Consider the following 22,968-nt stretch of genomic DNA (forward strand, 5'->3'; position numbering starts at 1 on the left):
TTTGCCTTGTGAGCACAAGCCTGCAGCAGGCTGTTTGCAAACAAACAAACCATCCCCACTATAAATCCTTTATTTGTTCCCTTTCCCCACCCTTCTACCAGAGGGTTTGTCCCCTGCGCTGCGCGGGGTTGCACAAACAGCTCATTCAACATCCAGCGTGAGAGGGGAAGAGGTGGGAGCCCTGGAGCCGCCCGTGCTTGACACAGAAGGACTCTGCTGGCAAAAACAGCTTCTCTCCACCTCGAGAGCTCCTCTCCAAGCGCATCCCCCAGCAAAGTGGATCTTCTGCATCCCCGATGCTCCCTCCTGTCCTCTCGGCGCTGCAGAGCGGCAAATTAACATTTCCATTCCTTCTCATGTGGGCAGCTGGGGGAGAAACCCCAGTGAGGAGGATGAACTTCTTCAAATGATAATAAAAGAATAAATGGCTTTAAGCAGCCCAAGAGCAACTGGAAACAGCTTAAGGGAACACACTGCATGCTTGCGTTCAGAGCCTCTGCCCTCATTCCTGCCTTCACACTCGACTGATGGGAACCCGAATGGCTGAAACAGCAGCATGTCCCTCCCGGCTTCAGGTTTCAGCATCACACACTGAGGCTGTTTGATGGAGGGGCAGGGAAAGGGAAGCGGGTGGGTTATTCCAGCAAAAAGCCCTCTCTGTGCCACTTCTCCTCCACCTACTCCCTTGCTCTCAGACATGCTCGAGACATAAGTACAGTGCCTACTCAGCAGCGCTGATGATCGGCACAGACGTATATTGCAGGCAAAAGGAAGCTGCCAACAAACCATTTGACAACAATGGCACTTTCCACACATTCGGTACTTCTGCAAGAACCTCCAAGCCCTGAGGGAGCCAAATAGCCAGGTGGGCTCCCAGTAAAGCCCATTATTCAAAGGAAAGTTGGATGAATTTAGCCTATTCTCTTAATTTTACAGATAGGCAAGTCCTGGATATTGAAAATATAAAATTTTTTCAAAGTGTCCCCCGGTTCTGAGGCTGTCACACACCCCGGCCTCTATTCAGGCCTTACATCCCGAAGCGAAGAAACCCTGGATAGCATTTCCATTAGCAACACACCTTTGAATGCCTTCGTATAGTAGTTGATCAAGTGGCTGCAACGCTCCAGGACTCTGGAATTCGCTCTCCAGTTTCCAAACTACTGACTTTCCAAACCTGGGAACGTTCAATCCAATAAATGGGTCACCCTAAAACCTATTTTCAAATATCAGCTCTGGTGGCAAAATGTGCTGCTGCAATTCCACGTCCTGAGCCCACCTCAGATTCAGATAATGTTCACCTCAGTCTCTCTGCCCATGGTCACCATTTTTTTTTCCCTTCCAGAAAAAGCAGGGTCACCCACAGGTTTTGGGGAGCAGTTGCACACAGCGGTGGAAGTAGCATCATAGCTTTTAATGGAAACAGCTTGCTGAGGAGTCACCGGGCTGAGCGAGGGGAGGGAGAAGGTTTCTGAGCAGCCAAGTCAGCACTTTGCAATGCCTCTGTTCCTGTGAGCTCTGCACAGGCAGGTTCAAACCCTTCCTGCAGGTCAAAGCAGAACCACCAACAACAGAAGCGCAGCAGTGGAAAGCAGGATGTGCACCGCAGCATGGTGCAAAGCTGAGTAATAAACTGCCCCACCTCATACCTCCAAAGAAACCTAAGGACTGGTGTATCCCCAGGGTAACTCAGCTGACATCAACAGTGTTACCGCACATGGTGTCTGTCCTGTAACGTTACACAGCCCCTAAGAGGTAGCTCGCTGTGCCGAACACCATGCAGCCGCCCTTGCAGCAAGAACCACGAGTTTGTTGCAGGATCTTCCCCGAGTGCTGGACTTTGCTGGCGCCCTGTGAAGAGGTGGTTCACAGCCTCTCCCTCACTGCAGCCCAAGGAAAGTCGTTACAGCACGGCACAGGGAGAATTTCAGGTGCACGCTGGGTGTGGCAGGCCATTTGCATGCCAGAATTATTATTTTCCTATTATTTCCTATTATTATTTCCCCAATTCAACTAGCCAGGGCAAAGCGAAGCTGTAGGTATAATGCAAGCTGTAGCCCATCATAACCAGTGTTAGCACTACCCGTTGCTTACATTTATCCTTCCTGTATCTCTGACCCAAGAGATGTTAATAGCCTCAAGGTCGAAGAGAGGAGACCACAGCAGAAGAGATTTCTTCCATAAATGACCTTGCACCAAATGTATTCATATTTTAGAGGTCATAGGAAAAACATCTATCCGGAGAAAAACGGTTCAAAAGGTTCTGTCAAGCCCAACAGGTGCCCTCTTTCCTTCCTCTGCTTCTTTTAGGTGTCAAAACACTGTGATATCGTTCAGTGTCCCCACGCTCCTGAGGATCAGGGTCTAAAACATTAACACTTCCACACCCAAGGGGGTTGCAGTATGCAGTGTTACTCCTTCTCCCTGCACATGGTATCCAGCACCAGGTACCTAGCAAAAGAAATTCTCTAAATGTAGTCGCAGTAGTTACCTGTGGTTTTGCTTCTATCTCAGCATAGCCAGCGGTAACCCACATTTTAATCCTCAGCCTGAAGCAACGGGGAAGGAAGAGAAAACCATCCATTTTTACAGCCAGGAGCACTCTAGCTCCGGCTGCAAATGCACATTTTCTCCATGTCTTTCTTTTTTAGCTATTTTTCCACTGGTGCAACATTTGAGCTGACACAGAGAGGACACCTGAATTTTAGTCTCGATAAAAAATAAACTAAGAAATAAAAAGTAATCAGAACAGATTTTGCAGTGTCACATTCAGCTCTCCAGAGGCACAGGACTGCCTCGGATCCGCAGTGCTTCTGGCCCTCCCCCCATTCCCATCTCCATCTGCCTCCTCCATCCCTCTCCTGTGCCTCTGTGAAGCCTCCACTATTTCAGCGTGTCCCCCAACAGAGAGCAATTATTGATGGTATATGTTACATCAGCCCTATTGGCCAACGCAAACGGGGGCCTGTATGTCTGCTGCAGAAACACAAACCTGCTTGTTTCTGCCCCAAAATTTGCAATTTGAATAGCCAGACAGGGCAGGGGTGAGAGAGCAGAAAGCACAAGCTGAAGAAAGCCAGTGTTGGCAGCAAGCTCAACTGCAAGCCCATATTTTTCTGGGGCTAGTGTGGTTAGTGGTGGAAGTGAAGTGATGGTGCTAGAAGGAGAGCTTGGAGCAGAAGGCCAACTGGCCAAGTGAAGGAAAGCCCACAGCTGAACTGCAGGACATTCTCTGAAGGTCCCAAGGTCTTGGCTTGGCTCTTTTTACAGCTGTTAGGGCTGGCTAGAGCCTGGCTGATTCTTCTCTGCAGTTCCTTTCCTCAATCCAGTTGGGATGGAAGAGAGCAAGGATGCGAAGCAGCAGGACCATAGCACTCTCGCAGCGGCATGCACACTCCCTGCATGCTGCCGGGCCTATGACACGAGAGGGAGACGTAGCCTGGGCCAGGTACCACACACACACTGCTGTCCCTCAAACACAAGTCCTGTATGTGCCTGTTTCTGCCCTGCTCCCACCAGCTGGAGTCTGGCTGGCTCAGTCTGGCTGGCGTATGTTTGATCTCCAGGATCAAAGAGGAGCTGTAGGCTTGGAGGGGCAGGGAGTATCCTCTTTGCCATCTGTCTGAAGGAGCAATGCAGCCTTTGGTCTTAGATGGGGTCTGTAGGTGTTTCCTCACTTACAGCGACACGGGTGACTTTTGCCCCGCTATGCATCCACTGATTCCTTAAGGCTTCTCCTGAGTCCCACTGGCATCAGAGCAGACCTTGCCACAGCAGCAGCACAGAGGAAATATAGCAAATACATGCAAAATCCAGCCCTTTTTATTAGAGTTTCAGAAAGGGGAGATTTGCTGTAAGAGTCCTGGACTGAATCCAAGAAATTGCAACTCTTTGCTTCTTATTTCCACCCCTGTGACCTCAGATCAAGTGGCGTTTAAAAACCAACAGAACAGGGCTGAAGCCACCAACCCTGGAAATCTCAACCAAGAAACTCATCTCCAAACACCGGCAATGGCTGCTCCAGCTCTGATGATCCCCTTGGAGGCTCTTCTGCATCTCAGCTAAGCACAGTAATACTGCGTTACATTTATTCAGACCATATGTAATACGCACAAGAGCCCATAAAAGCTTAAACAGCACAATAAACATTTGGAAAAGCACAGTGACCAGATTTACAGGGTTTGGATATCTGCCAGCATGACCCACCAGAATCAGATCCTTAAGTTTTTCTGTAAGCCCAAGACACACACACAACACAAACACGAATGTGCTGTTATCCTTGGAAAAAAGATAAACAGCTCCCAAAGCCCATCCCCAGCACTGGAATATGATGGCCTTCCACTGTGTCTGATGGACTTAGTTTAAATCAAGGCCATAAAGAAGGTCTTGGCAAGGAGAAATAAATGTAGCACAGCAACACTTCACCCCAGAGCACACCGTAAAACTGAGAAAGAGGGAAAGACTAAAAGATTTAGACACTTAATTTCCATTAAAGGGGAGATGAGCCCTGCTGCAGAAAGGGAGCTGTGCTTTGCCAAATTCCAAGATACTTTTGTGTTCATTTTCCTCCATAGGGATGATGGGGTATCTCCTGTGCCACCTACCAGGCTGGAGGAGGGGGGGTGATGACTCAACAGAAGAGAAGAGGTGTGAAATGATGACGGATCCCAGGGGGTGCAAAACGTTTTGTCCCAAGAATGTGCAAAAACCTTGAGCTTTCATTTGTACAAAGCACTTTGGGATAGTGGGAGAGCAAGGCAGTGGTAGGAGGTAAAAGTGCCTCTATTTCCCAAGGTGAAGAACAGTTGAAAGAGTTCCAGTTTCCTGGTTTCTTGGGCATTTTGTGACACATTTTTTTTTCCTCCTCTACATTCAATAACATTTATGGCTAAACAGAGTATTTAGCATGCCTACAGACCTTTCCAGTTCACAAAGATACTGCACAAGCAGAATTTAGTACAGCCGTGAGCATCCAGTGCTCAAGACAGAAGACAGAAGTCCTGGCTCCGCGTTTTGTGCTTTGAAACGCACCCAGGGCAGAACCCCATCTCCAGACTTAAAGCAAAAAGAAAGAGACAAAAGAACAGCACAAGGTACTGCTTTTGAGAAACCTGCCTCATTTGTTATGATAAAGGAGGGTATTATGGATTAGCTGGCAATAAACAGAAGGAGTTGCCCACCTCCCACGCATAATATCCCAGAAAATGTTTTTACAAGTTTAAGATGAGCTGCTACATAAAGTTATACAAAAGAAAGAGTAAAGCGTGACAACAGATTTACTTACATGAGGCTCAGGATGTGAAGATGCCCTTGCTGTTAAAGAACCGGCTCAGAAGCACTGCTCCGCTTTGCTTATTAAAACGCAGAAAAAGGCTGTTTGTGTTTATCTGCTGCTCCGGGAGGTGGGTTGTGCACTGAGAACAAAAGCTACATGCAAGGGCGCCTTCTCTCACCCACTGGCACGGGCATGCTCAGGGATGGCTTTGCGTAGGACAAGGTCCATCTTCAGCACCAGTGGCCACAGAGGAGGACAGAGCAGGGGGCCGCCAGTCAGATTGCTACATGGTATGAATTGCTGGAAAGACCACACATTTGGCGACCGCAAAACCTAGTGAGGAGGCACAGAGTAGTAAAGGGTCCTGCGGGAGGAAAAGATGCGTTGAAGCAAGGACCAGGATGGTACTGGTAACGGAGCACATACCAATGGAGAGTCTTAGTAGCTCCTGAGGGGGAGGTCAGGCAGTTAAAGGTCTATCCGAGGCAGATGTGCTCGTGTTAGCTCACAAGTCAACAGGCACAAGAGTTAGGGATGGTAAACACAGGACAGGACAGGCAGGGAGAGAACAAAGCCAGCGGGAAGGGCAATGCACTTTTGACACATCCCTCTTCCACCCGCTTGGGAAGGTAACTCGGACCAGGAAAGCTCTGCTCAAGCTCCAAACTACACAGCTGCCTGACCGCTCGAATGGCCCCAGCCAAACCTCCCTGCGCAAACAGCCCCGTGGGGCTGAGGGCATCTCCAACACAAGCTACCATCAGCAAACGCTGCAGTAAGGGACATGGAGGACAAATGGCGGAGGAGGCAGCCAAAGTGGAGAGCAGAGGACATCAAGAGACACCCAGGGCTGACACTGGACAAGGACTTGCAGATGGAATAATCTGGCCAAGTGTCACAGGGAGCCAAGCCTGCAGCCCCAAATGGACTGATGTGTCGGGAGCTGAAACAGAGTGTAGGCTCCTGAGCAATTTAATTCTTCTACAGCAGACTGTGCTCCCAGTACTTAAGAGAGATTTGGCTGAGGAAGAAGAGGGAGACCCAGGAAACCATCAGCCCTCCTCCCTTCCTCCACACTCACACTGATCCTTTCCAGAACTGCCATGGGGCAGAGTCTGTGCATGAAAGTGGCTGCTTCATCCACATCACAGCTACAGCCCACCCTGCTCTCCGTGCTGTCCTGGCATATGAAGAAGCGTGGACTGGTCTTTGTGTCTCTTCTGCACAGCGATCTGCTGTTCATCTCAGGAGAGTGACTTTAGATGAGGTAATTCACCACAGTTTGGGGTAGGAAGACAACAGGGTGAGGTTGATCTTGAGCTAAATATCCCCCTTCACATGCTTACGAGCAAGGGATGAGTGTGTGTTCCTTTGGAGGACTGGGGGGCCAGGGGTTGAAGAGAATTTAAGGGCATCCTGAATCCTAGTCCCACTGTAACCTAGGGCAAACTAGTTCAATGTTTCTTTGCCGCATTTTCCTCAAATATAGCATTTCCCAAAAATTGATATGGAAGTCAATTCACTCCTGCAGATCCAGGGAGTTGTATATCAGCAAGCCAAACTGTTGGTGTGCTAGCGGTGTTCGCAAAGGCAAATAACGGAAAGTATGCTGAGAGTCACAACATGAAGCTAAAATTCAGACCTTCTGGCTCCTGTTCCAGCCTTGGTGACCTTTCAAAACCACTTTCATACTTTTGCTTCCCTAGTTCTAAAATAAAACCTGTATTTCACAGTCAAGCTGAGAGAACGGGTTCACGTTTGGGCTGTACCTTGAGGTCTATGGTGAGGTAGCTCTACAGAAGGGCAATGCAGTACTATTGCCATTACTACTACTGTAGGATTCACACGACGCTTTCTTTTCAGTATTATTCTTAGGAACAATCCCTGGGAAGATTTTGGTTTCACTAAAAAAAAAAAAAAAAAAAAAAGATTATAGGCAGCTAGGGACAAAAATAATCCCATTCCCATGTGGTTTCTGCTATTTAAAGGGACATAATACCTATTTTTGAAAAGACCAGTTTCAGAAGACAAACAACTGACATCTGTCAGCACAAAGAAATTTGGAAAAATAGACATAATATCATTTTCCAAAAGCTTTAGGTGTGCCTGAGATGACCCAGAGTATGGGAGCAGGGGGTGAAAGCATGGCCTGTGCGACATAGCCCAGCCATCTCTCCCGCAGAACACGAGCAGGGAGTAGTTTTTCTAAACAACTTTTAGAGGAGGACCTTGGTTTTGAGCCAGGACATTGAATGGTGAACACAGCAGCACAGGACTGGGCACACAGGGAGAGTATTTTGTCCCACATTCCCACATTTCTGTTCACTGTCCTGGCTATGGTCAAGTGGGAAAACCTCAATGCCATGTATTCAGCATGAACTGCAGTTCCATGCAATGGGCCGAGTTCTCCTCTGCTGAAGTATCTGTGGTTGAACAGAAGCCACTGAGCTGACAACATCCGTGTCTCACAACAAACAACAGTTGGAGGCACCAAGGAACTAGCAGACGGTGGGAATTTACCCCAGACAGCACCAGATAGAGCAGTAAAGTCTTATTCCTCCTGCACTCCCATTGCATCCTCCATGGCTGTCTGCTGGGGAAAGCCATCTGCCGGGATCCAGAGCTGCAAGGATGGGCTGAGGTGACTGCTGGAACTGAAGGACGTGAGCAGACAGAGCAGGGACTGCAGGAGGAGCAGAGGGATGCAGCTGGGAGTACTGGGATTTCACAACACAGAAACCAGGGCAGGAACACTTTTGGTTCTGGCACATCCTGACACTCATGCAACTGCTGTGAAGCATTAACCTTGTCCTGGACTACAACCTGGAGGTAATTTAGACATGCCCGCAACGTGGAAAATCCCAAGCCACAGACTCTAGAGTTAGTTTGGGTGCGTTTAGATCTACATGTTTTGCTCTGAGACCATCTCAAACTCCAGCAAAAATGTTGGGTAAAGAACCAGCCAAGAGAAGGACCACATTCAATTTGTGCTGGTGCTGCCCATACAATTACTGTCACTAACAACCGGTGGGCAATCAGTGAGAGATGTCTCAGACACAGCATCTTCAGAGGGAGATACTCAGCACATCATCCACTGCTGTCTCATTTATTCTGAAGACTTAAAACAAAAGGTTTGGGGCAACTGCAGATAGGACAAGGATGAACACAGAAGAGTAAACTTGCTTTTGTTTGTCTATAATATTAATAAGCACATTATGTAATTTCCTTGGCTTCGTGATGCAGCAACTCTGGTTACAAGACAGGATGGGATTTCCTTGAGGTCATTCCCCCAAACTGTGTGAGTTGTTATTTTCCTGGCTCACCCACAAACAGAGCGGTTTGCTCTTCTGAAACACTAATGTCCGACTGTTGAAAGGTTTTGCCAATCAAAACATTGTGGCCTTACCCCGTTTTAATAATCTAAGGCATCAATCTCCCCCTTAGTATTTGTTTGATGTGTTCTGCACCCTGCTGAAATATCCCCTCCAGACCTCCCTGAGCTCAGGCTCTGACTGAAGAGAGATGCCATGCATCAGGCCTGCAGCTTTCTCTCTGAAACATTTAGCAGGGAATGGTGGTAAAATGTATTTATTTTCATGTATTGAGGAAAGACCATATATTCCAGCCTCTTTTTTTTCCATCACTTAGATATGGGCCTGAGGCCAAAACGGTGCTGCTAAGCTTGTTTTCTATTTAAAACCTTCATTTTTATTAATAACCCTTTACAGCCTACACACCAGCACTGCGGGAGTTGCATTTCCGTGTTATGTCATCGTGAACCGTTATGTATTTAATTCCTGTACCCACAAACCCATATGGACATCATTAAACACGCACCGTACAGTATTAAAACTGTGTTCCATAAAGTGTGATTTAGAAAAAAAAAGACCTATGAAGTGCGGATTTTTTTTTTCCTAAGGTCATGGGAAAATGAAGAAGTAGGGGAGAGAGAGAAGGTTCAGCAGTGCTGTGGGTTAGCTCACAGCTCTCCATGCCTGCAGACCGAAAACCCAGCCTGCCTTATCCACCACGGAAAATTAATTACCCAGTAACTTCAGGCCAGAGATGACGAATTTCTGTTTGGCAGACCACAGAGACAACTTCTACAAAAATTACAGGTTACAAACCAGCACAAGACCTTGATGATTTTATTTCTGCCAAATTAGGTTTGCATCACTTCTCCTGAAAGAAGTTGCCTTTCGTGGGGCAAAAGAGCAGGTTTCCCCACATTGCTGAGGGTTAGTTATTAGGGCCACTAACACAGGTCAGGGTAGACCCTTGCCCTGAGCGCGACGCATGTGTGGCACACTGTTTACTCCCAGTTTCTGTTATGGCTCCAGACTGGCTTGTCCTGGCTGTAGTCTATGCTTAACAGCAAAACCAACACTCAGGCAACTTCTGCAAGGCAGTGAGGGCACGCTTAGCCTCAGCCTCAGGATCTCACCCGTTTCCAGGACACTCCTATCAGCCCTCTGTTATTTCTTATGTGGGATTGGGGATGAAAAGATACGGGAAAGAGAGAAAGTGATGGAATAAATACATCAGACGGCAAATAAACCCAATGTACAGAGTACCAGTGGGAGAAATAGAAATGAGTGTAGAAATGCTGGGGGAAGCAGGGCAGAACACATTGAGAGGGAAGCAAACAATATCCAAGGGATGTAAGGAGAATGGAAAAACCCAGAGACAGTTAAAAACGGCACAAGAAAAGATACGTCAATATGAGGCAGAGAAGCTGATGCAGTCAGGGATGGTAAGAAAGCAAAAAGAAAGCAAGAGATAAAAACAAAGCACAATTTAAAAATGTCCAGTAAAATAAAAGATTTATGTATGTATATAAACTAGGACACAATAAGTCAATTGCCTACAACACACGCTAGACAGCTTACGACGACCTAGTCCTTTATAGTAGAATGAGACCTGACAAACCCTGTTTGATGGCTGAATTCCCTCCGATTGTGGAGCAAGTGCTAGCTGAAGCGAACGAACCACAGTGAAAATGGTATCTGACAGGATCTTACAGCAAATACAGCCACAGAAAGGTTTTCTGCATAGCCTTGTGCTTACTGCTTTGTCTCAGAGCAGCTGCATTCCCTTATAGAGACTGCATTGGTGCTCCCTCAATTTTATAGCTACACAATTAAAAGTTCCCCTCAAAGATTCAGATAAAGATACATACCTAATTGCTTTCAAGCCCTTTGTGGTTTTCTTTATGAAATATTAATAAAAATAAATGCATTAAAAGAGCATTCAGGGCACACACAAATTGTCTGCTACATAAAACCTCCTAAATGCTCAGGCCAGTTGAGCCTCTCTGCTGGTTTTGCTGTGTGACGTCTGTGTTTAAGAGTCTCCGAGAATAGATGTCACCTACCCTCATCCCTTGAAAGCTGGTGACTTAGTTCAAGTTAAATTTGTTGTGTTGGCCCCAAAGCCTGTGTGTGTGTACTCGCATGCATGTCCATCTCCAGGCAAGAGAGAAGAGTTAACAGGTTTGCAGAGGGGGTTACTGATGAATGAACCTCCTTTATATCCCAGCCCTCTCCAGAATTTTTCATTACCATCAAACAAACATACACATGAATACGCACACAAATAACTTTGGGTGCACATGTGCTCCTGTTGAATTCAACACAGTTATTCACTGTGTAGAAAACTACCTACGTGCATAAATGTTTGGAGGAGGAGGACCACTCTCGGGATGAGGCTGACAGCAAGTTTAATGTTATCTAGCCGCATTACTCTGGAGGTGAAATGTTTTTGACATGTGTCTCTGTAGGGCTGTGTCCTACTTCATTCAAAATCTGGAATTTGCTTTGATGTTTCAAAAACAAAGCCTTAAAAGAAGAAGCAAAGACGATTTGCAAAACTTCTTCAGGAAACTTGCAAAGGACCATTAGAGCCCCAAGCTGTTAAATGCTCTATTTTGGGTCAACGCTCTCTTAAACTGATAGTCACGTCTTCTACTTATACAGTTCCCTTGCATGTGAGTATATCTGAAATGAACGTATCTGAAATGGAGATAAGATTGGAGATTTTCTGAGCACATATTAGGATAGACAAAATCATGGCAGAAAGCAACATTTGTTTGTTAAAGCCAAAAATTCTCTGCTCGCTGATGTTAATTCAATCTTCTCTCACAAACTTTATCCTGCCAGGGATCAGGACTTATTGGACAGTAAACTGGGGCTCAGTAGTTTATACACCTGTCAACAAAAAAAATTAAATATAAAACACTTGTCATAAATCTGCACGGACAAAATTTTCTGATTTATGAGGATGCTGAATGATTGAGGCAAGAGTGTATTTTTAAAAGAGCCTTAAGAGAAAGCAGACAAAAAAAGGAAGGAAAAAAGGTAGTAATTATATAATGCACTGGAGACCAGCCTTCCATAAGAAGAGGGGGAAAGGGACTCACTCCTCTTATGATGCCTATTTCATCCCTTGCCTACTAATCCAAAAGCACCTAACTTTCAAAGTACTGTGTTTTTTCACAGGCTGGAAGCACCACAAAGCATCCTTCATCAGCCTGGCCTTTTGGCAGTTCTCCTTCTCCAAATGCAAATGCTACATCTGGAAAAGGCAGGAATCCTCTCTCCTGCCTGAAAGCCTCCTTTTATCTCCGTCCTCTGCAGAACTCCTACTTCTTGCAACTACTCACTCCAACATACTACTTTATTGAAGGGATTTCAAGGCTTTCTCCTCATCTGCTGAATGTCTGCCTCTTCTTAAAGTCCCAGCTCACCTTCAGAGCCTGCTTGCTAGCTAGCGCGGGTCACCCTGCCATCCCTCAGCCAAGCATCCGTAAAACAACCCCCTCCCGAACACACAGATGAGCATGAAAACGATAACAATGCAGATTAACAGAAGCTTATTTGTCAGGCCTGGCAAGAAGAGCATCTCATTAGCCAGTATGGCCCGTGCAATTCAGCCGCTGGGGGTTCCTCCTCCCCCCAGGGGATGACACTGATGTATCATGAACATTAATAACATTGTTAGTGTGTGTCCGACAGAGCCCTGCTTTGTGCATTGAGACAACCCGGCAAACAATAAGACACTTCTCCACTGACCTCTTGCTGGAAGAGTTTAAAGCTGTTTGCAGGGATGTGAACGACTCTTGCAGCTTTCTCTAGTTGCCCCTGGCCCTTAGCTTCACTATAAAGGTATGTATGGAGGTAAAGGAACTAATCCAGACACAGCAAGATGCCTCAGCACCCAGGTTACCGGCTACAGGGACTGCAGAGGTTATGTGCAAGCTGAAGAACCTTATTATTGGGACCACAGAAAGGAAAGCGCTCAGTTTTATTACCCACATGCTTCCCCAAATTTGGGAGCTGTATTGCTAAAATGTCCCATCCTGTAGGAAGAAATGTAGAACATTGGCAACATGCACTGGTCCCCGCTACAGAGTAAAAGCTACCCCAGTTACTCAGTCTGCATACCTTGTTTGCATTTGCCCGTGTTTTCAGGGGGTTGATGACAGCCTTACACCCCACCTTCTGGTCCTAAGTTCAGAATAGCTGAAATCATTCTCCTCACCTGGGGTGAAAATTCACTGCGCCATTGCTGGTGTCACAGTGCTGTGGCCGGGCTTTTTCACAGTGAAACCCTCCCTGCTCCTCTTTTATTTAGCAAATATTTGTAATGCCCCAAACAAGTGTTGCACCAGGGCTTGCTCTTTAATGTGTTCATGAGCCCTTTCTTTGCTCGCCAGATGCTGGCAGGGGAGAAAGGGATCGGCCACGTGACCGATGCTCTCCCAGAGCTGCCCGCTGAAAGAGTGAGGCATTAAGTAGGCAGGACCAGACACACCGCAGCACCGCAAACGGCAGATCAAGTCCCAGCCACGCAGCACCCAGAGACCTGAACGCCATTGCAGAAGGGGTCACCTGCAAAGCCGTCTGCCAGATGTCTCTGTACATGTCTGTTCACTCTACAGCCATCCTGCTGCTCAGTAGGGGTGATGAACACTGTACAAAGTCTGGGTTTTGGGACCACGTTTCAACAGGAACTGAGAGGTTCATTTTTGGTAAAACGTTTTCATGAAAAGAAAGCTCCTCTTTTAGCCAGATTTAGAGGATAATCCACACCTCCACAAAATACTGCATTTTGATGGAAATAAGATTAATTTAATCTTAACATACTCAAGAACTCTACAGCTTCCCTAGCAGGAGAGGACAACGTTGGTGAGGTTCTAATCATTAGAAAAAGGACTGAGATCAGCAACCTATCCAACGGGGAGCACCAAAGGAGGCAACATTGCTAATTCACTAGTGAACCAGGACAGCTTCAAGTCTCTGATGAACGCTGTCTCTGGTGTGAGTCATTCACACTTCATTCCCAGCATGCTTGGATGGGAAAGGAAAAGGTTTATCTGTTAGATATGGTGCCCCTGCCGTCCTAACCCCACAGTTGTTGCAATGGGTCTCTTCTTATAAAGCAAAACAGACATTTTTTGGCCCCCAACATTCAACATTTTCTTCTTCTTTTATATTTTCAAGAACTAGGTATCTCAGGTTACTAGAGATTTTTTGCGGTGGTTCCCAAATGAGCCTGAACTGCTCTGATTTTTCAAACCCACAAGACTGTAATTGAAAGCAAATGTAATCAGACCTATACAATGTTCTGAGGTTCACCACAATGCACTGCAGTCAGCATTACTGGAGTGACTATTAAAACTCCTTGGAGCTGGGAAGCAAATATAGCTTGCAAGAATCCAGCAAATAACCAGCATTTATTAGATTAGACTGAAGTATTGCAAAGCCACAGTCAATCCTCTATTCAGAATATATCCAAGGTCTGTTTAAACGAACATCTTTCCTGAGCTTAGGCCAATTGTTTTAAGAGATGTGAATGGAAACAAGGAAAGAATTCTACTTTTAACACAACAAATTCTGCAATCCTTACATCAGCGTAAATCTTGAACAGTCCATTACTGTCAGCAGGGTCGTTTGAATCAAACTCTGGCATAACTGGAAAAAGAAAGTGGCCCAAAGACAAAGGGTATCTTTGAACCCAGACACACAGCTCTAGCTAGAGATAAGCAGTAGCAAATCCCTTCCATAAACCTCACAAACAAAATGCAAGCATTAAAAGGGGGGGGTGGGGGGGGTGGGTTTAATTGAATTCCCACTGGCACTTGAGTCTGCACTTAAAAGCAGGTCTAGGGTTATCTGTGAAATTTCAATTAAATCAAAAGCTTTGATAACATGATAAGTCACTCCAGAGTTTGGAGTCAAAACATGTTGTTATTTGATCCTCTGCTTGTGTTTCTGGGAACAGCACGCATGAAAGACGGTCAGCTGCAGACCAGTCAAGAAGATGGAAAGGCTGGAAATGAATCTACCAATAGATCACAGTGTCTCCTACAGCCAGAGCCACTTCAGGTCTGGTATTTTTTATACATCCTAAGTCCTAAAGAAGGCACCCCATTCCTCAAGAGGCAGAAGGACAGAGAAAAACAGATCATCTCGGACACGTGCAGCACTCCAGGGGACAGTTCCCTACTGCCACAAATGTTTTTTCTTTCCAGGCTTGCTACAAGCAAGGTTTTAAACAGCAACAGCACTGGGAGCTGAATGCAAAACTCTGTGGCCAAGAAACAACAAGCCCTGTGCGTGTAATGAAATGGATTTCCAGCGCAAATCCTTTGGTGGCATGGGGTGAACAGGTGAAGCCAGGTGCACCAAACAATAATTGTCTAATGCGCTGTTATGATACAGCCAAGCCAGAAAGAAAGCCCAGCTCTCCTCCTAACTCAAAGCAGGAGGCGGTGGCTCTACAGAGACCTGACTTGCTTTACCTGTTGTTCAGGACTCTTTTGATTGCTAACGCTTCCTCCTCTCTCTTCAGTCGCAACTGCTGGATGCTAAGGGCAGTACCAGACACTCTCAGAGTTCAAAGTCCTGTTTACCGAGGAACATCACCTCTACTTCCCAGTGTTTAGACAGAAATGCTCCACCTTGAATAAATGTGAGATGTCAGCTCCGCCTGGACTGTAGTCAACAGCATTAAAACACATTTTAAGCAATGCCTTCCCTTGTAACATATAGTACAGCCTGATAAAACCCTATCAAACATAATGGGATGTCTTACATTGCCCCCAGCCAGTTCAGAATTGCATATAGGGTTGCACTTGGCACATGTACATGAGAAAAACACTCTTTTTATAACCAGCGAGGCTACTGATCCTCAACAGTATTAAAAATAAAGGGACTCTCCAGATAAGCAATGTCAAAATTACATAGTGATCAACAATAGGAAGTGCAGAGCACTGAAAAGTCCCATCTGACCCCAGGCGCCACTGAGGGATAATTTATCACCCTGGCAGCAAACACCCCATTAAGCGTCTGTCCCTAGTGCTCTCCTCTTCAGAGTGGAAAAAGATCTTCATTAAACAATAGTGAGACCATATTAAATATAGACGTAGCAATGACAAGCTGGATTCTTCTCCATGATAAAATCGTATTTGTAACATAAGCTGCCTATTCTTGTTTTTCAGAGACGTGACACACAGAGGACAAGACAGGCTATATTCAATTCTGTCATGTTAGTGAAAAGAAAACTCCACCCCATCTCCTCCTGCCTGGCAGGTCATGAGTCAACAGTGACAGATACCTCAATGTGTGCAATTAACCTGCTAGCAGGGGCTCACCAGAACAAGGAATCCAGATAAGAAGAGGAAGTCCCCATCCCTCTTCCTCTCCTTAGTTCCAGGCTTATCCACAAAGCACAGCAGGACCGGATGCTTCTCTTCTGTGTGGACCCAAAGATCTCTTTTGTGTTTATCAGCATGGGCGATTCAACCCTATGGGCTGCCCCTGTTCTGGGGCATCAAACCAAGCATCACCAGTCTTTAAACAGAGACTTTTAGAAGATCCTGTGGCACTGAGCCAAACGTTTCTAGAAGTGAGGGCTCAAGGATAACGGGTGCCCCAAATCCTTCACAACAAGCTTGATAACCTCTGAATCCAGTTATTTTGGTTCTGCTCCAATCCTGCCTCATTAGCCCAGGTTTCCCCCGCTGCCAGATGAATAAATTTGTTCTTTTGGCTCCCTAACTGTTTTGCATATAGAAGCACCAGCAGAACAGGCTTTCCTGACAGATTTTGGAAGTAATGTTTCTTCCAACATTGACTGAGGATTTTAAAAACAAATTATTTTTCTAACTGGTCATTTCTAGAATTATGTTATGGAAGGAACAGGGTTTCTTTACCAGAATCAAATCCTCTTAGCAAATCTCTGAAACCGTACATCTGCAATCATATTGCAGATACAGCCAGGAGATGTGAGAGGCCTTTCCAACATCACAAAATAAATCAATGAGACAGTAAGAAGCAGTTTTCCCAATTCCCTGCATAAACCACTAAACTCCTCTTCTCCGGAAGGAAAGGATTTTATGGGTTAAGTTAAACATTAAGCAAAGTACTACTTTCTGATCTACAAAATAGGCATTGGCAAATTATCAGCAGTGATTGTTCCTTTAGGATATGAACAAAAATTACTGGACAGGAAAAAGGCCCTCAAGCCAACAGGCCTGGCATTTAGTTTTTCTAAAGGCAGTATCTCCGCATTTCAAAACACCTCTTCAGTTCCAACTCTTCTACAGAGAAAGAAGAAAAAATTGTCTTGAATCTGTGCTCATAAAAGTAAACTTTTACTAGCACTGACACTACCGTTGTGTTTGGCCCCAGAGAGGCAGTGTCCGGTGCCACTGCTGAAGCAGCAGCATGTTGGCAAGGCTCTGATCTCGGTCACATTCTGATGGATTTCGGGTAAGTCTGGTTATTCTTAATCCATCCTGTGCCTGTGACAGCATGTCGCTTTTAAACTCTGCAGCATGCTCATAACCAATCCAGGGAAAAGCTATTTCTGTACACTTGGCTGCCAGTGCCAAGTGTCAGCACATTAAACTATCTTTGCTCCTCTCAGCCCTGTGTCTTTTCAGAGTCAGACCTACAAAGCACGAGCAAACCCAAATGTGATATTCAAAGCAAGGAATAAAAGCTCTTGCTGTAAGGTAACAGCAGTAACGTATGCTGTTCCAATTGCCATTCTTCTACATTTTTTTTTTGTGGTTGCTGAACCTATTTCATTTAACATGCTTTCTGTTTTCCCCCAGGTCTATTGTTTGATATTTATCTACATATAATTTCTTTTTTCATTTTCTGGATGAGTAGCAAAAAAATTCAAATCTTCCCTCAGGAAGCCTGAGTTATTTGCTGGTATCACCGATGCTGCAGCCAGTAGCAAATTTCAATATCCTCCATTTGATATTCCAGCCCAAATCGTTTATACGTTGCAAACAAAAGGGAAAGTCCCATGTGAAACTAAAGAGGAGGACGAGTAATGCATCTGTTATTTCCTTTTTTTCCATTCCTAGAGACTCCTCCATCCCTGCATTGGCTTAGTTTATTTAAGATAACAATCTCCAAGCGAGACCTTCCCAAAGATCATGATAATACGCATTGATGAAAGGCAGCATACACTCTCGGGGTATCTAGAGCCCCATCTGACAACGGCCGGGTCCCAGCGACTGAGCTCCCGCTCTCCAGGTCAGAGGGGGCACAACTGGGAATCAGCCACACTTCACTGCTCTATTTCTGGGGCACAAGGCTGCCTGACCTCTCAGCCACAGATTTATGACAGTCCCACACTATGAGCAGGATACTGTAAAGCACTTCTATGATTTAGAAGCTGAAAAACCATTTTCACGACAAATTTAGGTGCTGAGGCCAAATATTTCTAGTAAATACAGCCCTAAAACAGGCATGTTTGAAAAACTAAACACAGGTGCTCAAAGAACCGTGGTACCTAATTCCCACTGAAATCAGTGAGAGCTGGATTACTAATTAGGAGTAGCCAAGCAAGGCTCTTGGCAAACTCAGCCCTAACAGGTTATTGCATCCTTAGCTACCTAAATCTCAGTGAAGATGATTAAGTCATTCTTTGAAAATATTAACTTTTTCTTCCCTTCAGAACAGTGGGTCTTAACTGCCTCATCCTGCCGCCATCTTCATTCAGAGTTTTCCTGCTCTGTGTTTTACAATTTACTTCCCAGCTGCTAAATCACATAAAAATAAAACTTCAATCTTTTTCTGATTTTGCATTTCCTAGGGAAATTAATTTCCATTCTGCATCTCTCAAGTGAAATGAATTTCCCTAATAAAATGCGTGCATTGAGCAGTCACAACACCACTGCCAAGTGCAGACTGTGACACCGATTGTCATAAAATGGTGCCGACCACATTCCTAAACGATGTGAAAATTATCTGTACTGTAAGTCCTGTAAGAAGGAGCAACCACAAAAAAGAATGACCGCTTTCCTCATAGCACATCTGCTCAGAGACTCAACTATCAAATGTGTTGGGAAACACAATTCTAAAGGGATGAAATATAAAAGAAATATAAGGGAAGAAATATAAGGGATGAAATAGAAGAGAAAATATTTGCATAATATCAAACAAATCAGAAAAAATATAGATATTTTACAGATGAAATATTTTCCTCCTCTACCAATAGGTAATTGAATTGTTATTACAGGGCAGATCAGAGTACATTTGGGAAACAGAAATAGTCGTATGTAAACATAGTCATGCTTATGGATAGAAAAAAGCATATTAGGGAACTGTGCTTTAGCAGTGGTAGACTCATAAGCTAAAGCACGCTTCCTTAACATGGTCGCTGCATTACCCTGGCAACTTCTTTCCAGTTTCCTTATCAGAAGTTTGTAATACGTGAAGAATAAGGGGAGAATCCAGCTTCCATTTTACAGTGGCTGCCTGGCATCCGAGTATCCGAGTGTTACACCAGTATTTACGTGACAGAGATACGATCAGTAAAGCTCATGGCTACAGACCACAATAAAGCATTTCGTTCTTCAGTAAAGGCACCTTCAGCATTAAGCCCATTTGCTGCATCAACCCTTATAATATTATGTTGTATACCTAATAAGTTCCCTAGTTTTCCTGGATTTGCTTATTGTTTGAAAATCGCTTTATGATGCTTACAGGAAAAATATTCTCAGATACTGAACACTGCTTTAAATTCAGTTGTTAATATTATTAGTGGTGGTTTAAACAGAAATCTCGTTTGAGCCTGCATGCATTTCAGGGGGAGTACTGGAGAACTGAATCCTGGGCTCTTGGTCTGCTTTTTAGACTGGATCCAGACCCAGAAAGAAAAAGCGAACTCACATGAGTGGTCTGGCTGTGATACTTTGAACCTAACTGCAAAAAAGCCCTAAAAGCAGTGGACCATATGAAATGTCTAATTGATTAATCCTACTCTTTGGGTATTTCTGTTATTTCTAGTAAAAAAGAATCATTAAAAAAATGGTTTCTGAGATTTTGTTTGTTGACTATGAGCCCTGGCCTGACCTCAGCCTTGAATTTAAATCCCCAGTAGAAGTCTGAAATCAATCCACCTCTGGCTTAGTTATCAGTAATTATAATTATTAACAGAAGTATCCAGTAAATGAATGGCTTTCAGTGACATAGTGCTTTAACTTAGAATAATGGAATAATTCTTACCTTACAGTATCTTTTCCCATAGCAATGCAGGATCTGGTCCTTACATGGGCATGGTAAAAGACACAAGCCCAGCCATTTGCCTATATACATATGCATTTGCTCAAACACTAAAATTCCACATATTACAAACCTAAGCAGTTGAAAACTGCTCCTCCTGTACCAGAGTTGATCGTTTGAATCTTGCTTTTTCTGCAGCTAATCAGCAGAGCGGAGCGAGAGCAGCAGAAGTGGCTGCCCTGGGAACACTGGCACTGGAGCTCCAATCCCTGCCTTGCACATCAGTGCTCCCAACGCGTGCCGGCTCCCTTGCAAAGACAGTGCTTTCACCATGTGAAATGGTCCGAGAGAGCTCCCAGACTATCCCACAGAGGGATTTAGTGTCCTCCTATGGTCTCTCCCATGCAGCGTGAAGGAAACCTGCTGTTGGGAGCTATCTGACCTGGAGCTAGCTCCACTGGCAGGAGCAGACCCAGAGGAGACTGTCAGCCGGTTCAAACGCTGTGATTTCTTGAGATGTGTCTCCAGCTATCTGCCTGTAAGCTGCTGTACCTGGAAGAGGTTTAATGGAGCTGAAAGGAATACCTTCTGCCTATTGTCACAGGACTCGAAAGCCTGGACCATCACCAAAACAGGAAACAGAAAACCTAAGCTGCGAATCCAACCAAACAAATTGGCTGGATTATAACAGTGTTGGGAAAGCCCAGCTTTTGTTATAGCTGGATTGCATGCTGCTCAGCGCTGCAGGCAATTGGAGCACAGCAGCAGTAGGAAATGACTCTGTAGGGAGCAGCCTGCAAGCCAAACACGGCATAACCCGGAGAGGACAGTACACAGAAGCAGGGAGGAGGCAAGGGCAGGGCCGATGAAGAGTTACAAGGAAGAAGCCGGGAACACATTTGTAAAAGTGCCTAAGGGACTATAGGGAAATGTTGGTTTCTTTTAGGACAACAGGAACAGAAGCGAAGGGCACAGCTTCGCAGCTGAATTACTGCAGTAATACATAAATTACTGCATGTGCAGTAATCATTGCGAGTCATGGCTCAGCAATTAAGGGCATGGATACCTCTCCGCACATCCCGGCTGTGAGGTAAGCCAGACTTTTTTGTGCCTCTTCCCTTGAAGCCATCCCTTGGTGGCTGAGTCCCTCGCTTGGCAATATTTGTTCTCCTTTAGCCCAGCCAGTTGAATGCCATGTCTATGCTGATACATCAATATACAAACCACCTCTGCACTGAGTGCTAAAAGAAACAGCTGAAGAAATAGATAAAATAATTAGGGTAGTCTAGATGCTGCCCCCAGGCTACACCCCTACCATCCCCAGTGAGATGAATGATGGACCATGAGGTCCAGGGAAGACTGAATCCATAGGCCTTGGGTACCACTGGCTCACTTTTTCTGGAAGGGCTTGGCAGAGTAGCAAAATGAGGGAATAAATAGGGGTTTTCTCTGGCTGATCGTGCTCCTTTCTGCAGTGACTGTGGAGGCTGAGAATCGCCCTGGAGGTGTCCTTCCCCCGGACCCTACACAGTGGTCCAGTGAGCCCCAGATCTCCTCCCTTCCCCCTCAGTTCACGGAAGAAAAACACTAAGATGTTTCCATTGGCTTTTACATCATCTTTTTGTAGATTGAACTAATCTTCAGTTTCAACAATACATCTTTTGTGAAGCACTCCCAGCAGAAACCTTAGACACCTTCCCTAAGATCTGTTTGCTTACAGAAGATGAGGTAGGATTTGTTTAAACCCAGCTAGATTAATGTCTTGTAGACATTAGTGAAGTGAGATTTAATCAGGTTATTGCTCTACATTTTCCAGGGAAATAAATCACACTTATTACTAGGTTGGAGTAAGACGCAAGGCTTGGGCTGAGAAAATTTAGTCTTTTCTGTTTTTCCAGGGGGGAGTGAATGGATAACTTGAAAATTGCTGCAAGGCTGTTGAACAGGTAGCTCAGCAAAAGGCCCTCAACAGCTTGTAGGAGGGAAAAGAGAAAGAAAGCCATAATGGCTAGTGCCAGCCGGGGGGTGGGCCTTGGTCCCCATTCCCTGCCTTGCGGAGGTCCAATCCTGACTCTGTTTTACTCAGGCCTAATGCTGTAGGGTCCGTATCAATAAAGAAAGCAGACAGGAGTGTTAAACAGCATTTAAAGCAGACTCCCGAGGTCCATTTGAGATCCTCCAGGTGAACTCTCCCATAACCCTGGGCACCTCACTCCTCCTCTGGGTGTCTGTTTCTGCCTGGCACATGGGGATGTCTCCTTGCATCAGAGGGGTGTTGTGGGATCAAGCAACCTTTGCAAACCTTCTTACAGACCCTAAATGGAAACTGTGATGGTCAGCAGTTCTCAGAGTGTAGGCATATCCTGCTGCAATGGTTTCTAAGTTTGCAATATGTGTTTAACAATGAACATGCAACTGTATTTATTCACCCCATTTTTCTAAAACAAGGCTGGCTAGAAAAAAAAAAAGCAGCTCTTTGATTTAAAAACTGCTCTTTTTCTCATTCAAAAAACAAAGACTTCACTCTCAGCTATGCTACCAGTGTTTTCTTTAGTACAAATGCTAATACCTCCCCTTGTATAAAACCGTGTAGATGCAAGAGACAAAGTTTGGGAAATCAAACTGCAAAGGTCCTCTCCTCTATACCAGCATGGGAACAGACAGCTGAAGTCAATACAAATCTTTCCGCTAACTACAGGTTTGCGTGCACTGAAGCGCCCAAAACCCAGAAGCTTTACATCCCTTTCCCCTTACCCAATGGGCTGTGCAAACACTGGAGAAAGCAAATTACGGTAACGCAGTCTGCAATCAAGTTTCAAATCGTGCAACAAAGCAGCACAAAACACAATGGGAGCAAGTCAAAATCTTATTGTGGAGCACAATAAAATATATCCTGTTCAGTATGAAGGAGAAAAGGAAATATCAGGCAAGGCAGCAAAGTTGCTTGTACCCTCCTGCCAACGCTTTCCCTGGATAAATTAGTCCTCTGAACCCTGACTGCATCAGCATGAATCAGCCTGTATGTTCCAAGGTAAAGGCTACGATTCTGTTTCGTGTTCAATGGGAACTCTTTTCCCAGCCTTTTCTTGGCTTCCTGCTTAGAAAGAATAGACTCTCCAGAGACAATTTTGGATCTGGACCATAATCTTGCTCCCTTCAGATAACTAA

At 45.2% G+C, this 22,968-nt stretch overlaps 1 protein-coding gene across 6 annotated transcripts in view; it reads right to left on the bottom strand.

The window, feature by feature from the left end:
• Nucleotides 1–22,968, bottom strand: part of SH3PXD2A (SH3 and PX domains 2A) — a 265,522-nt gene that overhangs the window by 121,085 nt on the left and 121,469 nt on the right. Inside the window, exon 1 of one of the 6 annotated variants that reach the window (XM_076338950.1) lies at nucleotides 5,282–5,320. The exons of 4 other annotated variants lie outside the window; for them this stretch is intronic. In XM_076338950.1, the coding sequence (XP_076195065.1) occupies nucleotides 5,282–5,283 (2 nt within the window). In that variant the 5' untranslated portion in view covers nucleotides 5,284–5,320. Of the gene's footprint in view, nucleotides 1–5,281; nucleotides 5,321–22,968 lie in introns of those variants that run through there. One more of the 6 variants, XM_076338949.1, reaches the window with a different exon arrangement.

The sequence above is a fragment of the Aptenodytes patagonicus genome, chromosome 5, assembly GCF_965638725.1.
Source record: "Aptenodytes patagonicus chromosome 5, bAptPat1.pri.cur, whole genome shotgun sequence".
Taxonomy (NCBI): Eukaryota; Metazoa; Chordata; class Aves; order Sphenisciformes; family Spheniscidae; genus Aptenodytes; species Aptenodytes patagonicus.